General features: G+C 45.1%; 1 protein-coding gene across 1 annotated transcript in view; it reads left to right on the top strand.

Moving 5' to 3' along the window:
• Window positions 1-6,609, top strand: part of ARID1A (AT rich interactive domain 1A (SWI-like)) — a 35,214-nt gene that overhangs the window by 1,151 nt on the left and 27,454 nt on the right. Inside the window, exons 3-4 of the mRNA XM_009873578.1 lie at window positions 4-165; window positions 1,179-1,292. Coding sequence (XP_009871880.1) covers window positions 4-165; window positions 1,179-1,292 — 276 coding nt within the window. The remainder of the gene's footprint in view (window positions 1-3; window positions 166-1,178; window positions 1,293-6,609) is intronic.

Raw genomic sequence — 6,609 nt, 5'->3', positions numbered from 1 at the left:
CAGCCTCCCTACTCGCAGCAGCAGTCGCAGTCGCCCTACCAGCAGCAGCAGCAGGCCCAGCAGACGGCATCCTCGGCCCTCTCGCAGCAGTCGTCGTCATACCCTCCGTCGCAGCCGCAGCAGCAGCAGTCTGCCTACTCCCAGCAGCGCTTCCCCCCTCCTCAGGTAGGCTGCCTCTGGCTTTGTTTCCTTCTGTGATTTGTTTTTTTTAAAAAAGAACTACAGGCAAATCCTTTTCTTTGTGCATCAAGGGCAGTTGGGACTACATGGCAGCAAGCTGGCTGGAAGGATTTTGGTAGTAAGCGCGGCCTTCTCTGTTGCATGTAGATCTGTATCTCTTGCAGAGAGGTGTTAGGGCGGTAACGGGCTAAACCGGGCTAATACTGCGCTTTTGAAGACTAGTGTTGAGAAAATGCTGCTGATGGGCAGGACTGGACTAAAGGGATTCTTGACAGAATGGCTTTCACACTGTGGTCTGTGGAAGTTCTCCAGGTGTTCTCCAGAGCTACAGTTGGTGTTGCACAAGAGCAGAACACACAGTTTGCAGAGTGACACGTAGCTGGTGACAGAAGAGTTTGCTCTTAAATGTAAAACTTGGCTTTAGGCAGGAGGAATAAAGCAGCAAGTACATGGAATTGACGATAAAATCGTGAAGCTTTTTTTTTTTTTTCTCTCTATATGAATTGTATTTATTTTCAGCAAGGCTTAATAATATTTGAATAGTTGTGTGAAAAGCTAGCGGGGACCTCTCAGCAAACGCTGCGGTGCATCAAAGGTAGCTTCTGAGAAGTTGAAGATTTTGACTTGCCTTGTTTATGTGATGAAGTACTTGGAGCTGTTGTAGAAGATCGAGAAGCTAAGTGGGCAGGCTCCAAGAACAGTCTGCGTTCTTCAGCATCTGTAAGAAGGGAAAGCTGGAGAATTCCTGTTTTGTCATGCTTTAGACTTCTGCTCCCGACACACTCTGGAGTAGCCCAGCAGCGCTTGTCCTGCAGAGCAGCGGGCGTGCTGGCCTTAACTCTTTGCCGCCTTATTTCCTGTTCTGGGCAAGTGTCGCCGGGGGTACATAATTCTTCCACAATGTGGGACTCTGGCAGAGTGATTCCAGCAGAGCCTTTATTTTATTCCTGTTTGTGGACTATTTTTATTTTTTTTCTGTGTGTTTCTTGATGTTTCAGGAGTTATCTCAAGACTCGTTCGGGTCCCAGGCATCATCTGCTCCCTCAATGGCTTCCAGTAAAGGGCAAGAAGACATGAACTTGAATCTTCAGTCCAGACCTTCGAGCCTGCCGGTGAGTGGTGAGCCGATCTAAAACTGAGCGGGGCGAGGGCAATCAGAAGCACAGCAGGATAAATTAGCACTGGTAGTATTCCACATGGAAATGGGAGTGATGGAGGCTGCCTGTGCTTTTTACTAAGTCATTAGCTTCTGGCTTCCCACTGGAGATTAAATGTAATTTACAAAAGTAATAGATTTGAGAGTAAAGTTTAACCCTAAATAGTCTGCATGTTCTAGCTAAAAGATTTTTCTTTTTTGAGCTTTCTATTGACAGTGTCTGAAGTACCTGACCTTCAGGCAACATGTCTTGTTTTTATTTTATTTCCTTGTTCCTTCAGCCCCACTGTTGTGCTGGTGGTTAGCAGACCGGCAGTGCGGTTCCCTTTCTGTGTCAGTGGATCCTTATTCTGCTGATTTAAGCTTCTTTGGTCCAATCTTGACCGAGCAGTTGGTGAAAAAGACCTGGAGTGAGGAAGATCAGTCACAGATAGCTCCTTCCTTGACAGATGGAGAATTACGTTTTCTTTTGCATTCTAAATCTGCGTGCTCTGTGTACGGTGAATGGTTGGGTGTGAGATTAGCGCCCGGTGTTCCGATGGTTTTTGCACTAGAATGGTCTAACTTTGAGTTCAAACTTCACCACGAAAATGGAAAGGGGTTAAAATTTTAGATTAGTTTGCCCAAGTTGGTCTGTGCCTCTGACTTGGAGGAGAAGTTTTGAGCTGCTGAGTTCTGATTTTGCTGGTTACTATTCATTGTAAGCAGTAGGAAGCGAGCGAGCTTTTTTTTTATTATTATTTAGCCACTGGCTAAGTCAGTTTTCTAAGCTGCAGCTGGATTGGTCAGAGGAGAGTGAGCTGGGTATATAGCAAAGTTATTTTTGCTCTCAGCAATGAGAATGGCTTTGTTGTGAGCCCCTTGAAATAATTCCTTTGGATCGTGGGTACAAATTGTCACCCAAAATACAAAGTGATTCTAGTTCTGACCACCTAATGGGAGTAGTTGTGGGTCGTTTCTTTTTTCTTCCTTTTTTTTTCCCCCTCCTTCCTTTTGGACCCTGATTACAAAGATTTAATTTGTTCTGAGGCCTGGGGGGGAAAAAAAAAAAAAATCCTTTTAAATAGCATGTTTCTTTCCACTCTGCCTCTCCACAAGTTCTTCCATGTGACCCATCTTCTGGCGAAGAATGTAGGAAAAGTGAAGCCACTGAAGTAATTGAAGAAATTGCTCTCGCTCCGAACGGTGGGAAGTCCTGTTCAGTCGCATTGTTGATCGAGCCTTCACGAGTCCTACCAATCAGCGCCCTCTGACTCAGATTATAGGAATTAGTTGCTCTGCTTAGCAGAAGTGGCTCCTTCTCAGCACCGAGTGGGAGTTTGTTTTATACCTTGTGGTTAAATGTATTTGGCCCCTTTCAAGTTTTCCCTTTTTCGAAGCAGTTGAAGAGGAGATAGCTGGCTCTGCTGTGAGAGGGAAAGAATTTAGGAGTGAAAGAGTTTGATCCAGTTGCAAAGTTTTCAATGTCCGTTGATTTTTCTGATCGGATGTTTCAGAGGTTTACTGAAAAGAAATCCAAGGCACAGAAAATAGAATTTTAGAATTGGCTATCTGGGAAGCTCGCTTCTATTTTAAACAGATTTTATAATCCTCTTGTTTTCCTGGCTTTACCAGCAAATAATTTGCATTTAAAACATCAAGCGGTCTTAGCATACCCAGCCCTGATGTATTGTGCAGCTGCCTTTTCCTTGATAGGCAAAATTTTTTTTAAGCAAGAGAGACCCCCTGCAGAAACTCACTCTTCTTGTCCATATTTCATGATTTCTTGTCTTGTTGTTATGATTTTGTAGGACAAGACCAGCACCCCGTCTGTAAATTGAGAAATGCATCAGGCAGTGATGCTGGGGAATGGTTTAAGGGGGAGGATCTCTGAGGTGTGTGGAAGCCAACTCTTTGTTTCTGTCATCAATCTCTTGCGCGAAGTTTGGCCTGGGGATGCTTAGAAACAAAAGAGCTACGTGGAAGGGTGCTATCGATTGCTTTTTATCTTCCTTATATTGCTCAGGCTGTCTGTTCTGGAAAGTTTTATCCCACTCGGGAGGATTCCTAGATCCCTGTTTTGCCATTATGTACGACTTACAGAAGCGTAGTTAGTTTATGGGCTTTTAATTCTTTTTTTGTGGAGTTTGGAGCTCTTTTCCAAGCCTCGGTGGGTGCTGTGGAACAGCTCGCTGGGTATCTTGGAATCGGGGCGAATTGTGCTGTGCATCATCTTTAATTAAACATGGATCAGCTCCAGTGGGAAAAGGAGGTTGCTGCTTTTTAGGTTCTTATGAAGCGTTAAAAGTTGAATACCCGGGGCCTTCTCGAGTCTTTGGCCTTTACACATCAATATTGCACATCAACATTAATGCTGGAATTTTGAGCAGCACAGGGGGGAATGTTTCTTTGGCGGATCCTTTCGCCGTTTCAGGAGGTGACATTGCAAAGTTGTTCAACTCTGGTGGCTTTGTTTGGATCTGCCTGAGAAACGCCACGTTGCTCGCTCTGGGTGGGGATCTTCAAGGAATCTTCCCAGTAATGATTCTTCTGTCGTTAACTAAACTTCTTCCTGCCGATGTCAGACTTTTTAACAGCAGAAGAGTCAAATTACTGATTTCTCTAATGCTTTGCTCATCTCTGAGTAGCGAAATGTCTGGTCTTCAATTTCTGCTTCTGTTATAAGCTGTTCTAGCTGAAGTATTTCCTGGTTTCTTGTTCCCTTTCTGAAGATTTCACTTGCTGTATCTTGGGGAAGAATGCTGCTGCTGACTTGAACTCACTGGTGCCTCTTAAAGAGTAACGTGCCCGTGTGCGTGTCCTGGCTGGCAGTCTTCTCCTGCAGCAGGCTGGGTGAAGAATTTCTCTGAAGAATTTGCTGCTTCCCTAGGGAGGAGGCTCAGTCAGGATTGTGGCTCAACTAACCTTAGATTGCTATTGTGTATGGGAGAAGCGAAGCGTAATCTTTTGTGTCTGGGTGTAGTAGAGGAATAGTAATCCTTAGTATAAATCTGTTTCTCCCAGGAGATTCTCTAGTCTCTTCTTAGCAAAGAATTCTTCCTGCCAAGGCGCATCCGGTTTGGTTGGTATCTTTACATTATGAGGCTTGGTTTCTAAGTCTGTCGTCTGTCGGAATCAAATATTTATAGCCATTAATTATCTTCTGCTTAGACGTGGAAAGCGTTGGTTGCAGGTCCAGGGGAAGCAAATACGGTGTTAGGACATCCACTTGGGTTTGGGTTGTGAATCGGTTCTTCTGCGAAGTTCTAGAACTCTTCTGAAGTTGTAGATTCGTTGGGAGGAATTCTGGAACTCCTTACGGAACTTGCAACAGATGATCTTCTCACAGCGTCTGTTACGGGCAGTTGCAAAGGAGTTGAGTGCAAGTTCCTGGTGCTTTAGAGGAGTAGAGCATCAGGACAGGACTGTTTATACCTACCCAACCACAGAAGTCGGTGAACGTGGTGGTAGGGCTTCCAGACTGGTCCCAAAAGCCATTTTGAAGCAAACGCAATTTGATATCAACATGCGCCCGTTTGTATTGGCTTTTCACTGGCCCTACTGGCATTACTTCAGGGGACCTTTCCTGCCTGTGGACACCAGAACTCGTGCGAACACCAGAACTCGTGCAAACAGCAGAACTCATGCGAACACCAGAACTCGTGTGAGTGGTATTGGTTTCAGCAATACTAACGCAAAAAAGGTTCTGAATTGGGTGGGACCTCTGGCTTAACCAGGAGGACAGATAAGGGCGAGGTTTTGGAGGTCTTGAAATGGCAAAGTTGCGTTTGAACTTTTGTTGCAGCGGGTCCGTAAGGAAGCAAACTGGCAGCTTGGACTGAAGCCTTAGAATTCCCACCCCAGCGTGTCTTTGGTTTGTTTTGGTCAGTGAACTGCGTAGCCTGAGGGAGAAAGCCCCTCCCTGTTCTGGGCAGCTTATTGATGTGGAGTGGGAATCGTTTTAATCTCAATATTTTGCGCTATTGGAAGACTGTTCTGCTTGTTCAGCTGGGTTTCACTTTGGTTCATCTCTGCCTTCAGGTCTGAGAAGTGTCTTGTCAATGGCAGAAAGGAATATAACCAACTGAAAACAAATTCCTGACCCGTGTTTAACTTTTGAACGTGCGTTCTGGTCTCGGGTCTTTGCAGTACGGATTTAGAAAAATTGGGTTTTGTGGCGAAGGCAGAGGAACGAGACTGCAGAGTTTTGGCTTGTGCAGAAAGAACCCTTTTGTGGATGTTAAGTCAAGTAGTTTCTGAATTTGGACACAGAAGCAGCGTTTGGATTTCCATTCTTGCACAGTGGTCATTTCAACTTGTGCTCTGTGGGTACTTGAAGTGGAATAAAGTTGAGCTCTGTCAGCTGCGTCCCCTGACCTGGAAATAATCAAGGCAACAGGCTGAAATGCAGCAAAAAAACTGTCTCAGAATTGCTGTGGATGGGGAGGGAGGTGCAGCCCAGGAAATGAACATTTTCTTAAAAATTCTTGAAGCTTAAAATTAATCATTTTTACAGTGTTTTAGGGGAAAAGGACCTTTTAGAATTGAATCTGCTGGTCACTTCAAGCCCTTTTTTCCTTTTTCTCCTTCTGTATGGGACATCCTGCTTCTGTTTGGTTTGTATTTGGACCTTGTGAGCTTGTCTTATTGCTTGCCTTAAGAGAGGGATTAGCGATGTACGCATTTCAAAGCAGGGCAGTGGCATGCTGTGGTGCTTGGGCATCACAGTGGATATGCAGATCAACACTCCAGCGCCCGAGGTTTGCCCTCAGGAGCTCAATACCTGAAACACTGGTATTAGAGAGATCAGTGCATTCCGGTTTATGCTAATACGAGGGTTTCTATCCCAAGTTATGGTGCTTCTATCACAAATCGTGGTGTTTCTATCCCAAGTTACAGTGATAAAAAGAGTTGAAAATGGTGGGGGTTTTTTTTTGTTGTTTTTTTTTTTTTTTTTCTGACCAAGGCTCCTCTGCTGAGCTTTTCTTGGTGTGTCGCTGTGGCTGTCGTTTTTATGTGGTTTCTTGAAAAGGCTGCGCCTTTTTAAAAATGTTGTCTTTAATTTGCTAATAATAGAGAGTCTGGAGTGCTGCTCTCAAACCTGCCCTTATCTTCCAGCCACTCCAGCGACGTGTTTCACACCCATGACCTGCTTCTCGGGGTTACTCAGCTCTTTACCCGCGTGGCACTTTTCCTCTCCTCCCACCCCTTCCTCTAGGTTTGAACCGAGCTTAATCCGACCCCGTCCTTGGGAGGAAACTCCCCACCCTACGCTGCATCGCTTGGGCTGCCCG

The sequence above is a fragment of the Apaloderma vittatum genome, unplaced genomic scaffold, assembly GCF_000703405.1.
Source record: "Apaloderma vittatum isolate BGI_N311 unplaced genomic scaffold, ASM70340v1 scaffold24307, whole genome shotgun sequence".
Classification (NCBI taxonomy): Eukaryota; Metazoa; Chordata; class Aves; order Trogoniformes; family Trogonidae; genus Apaloderma; species Apaloderma vittatum.
The sequence above is the reverse complement of the archived record's forward strand: the minus strand, read 5'-3'. Positions and strand labels throughout refer to the sequence as shown.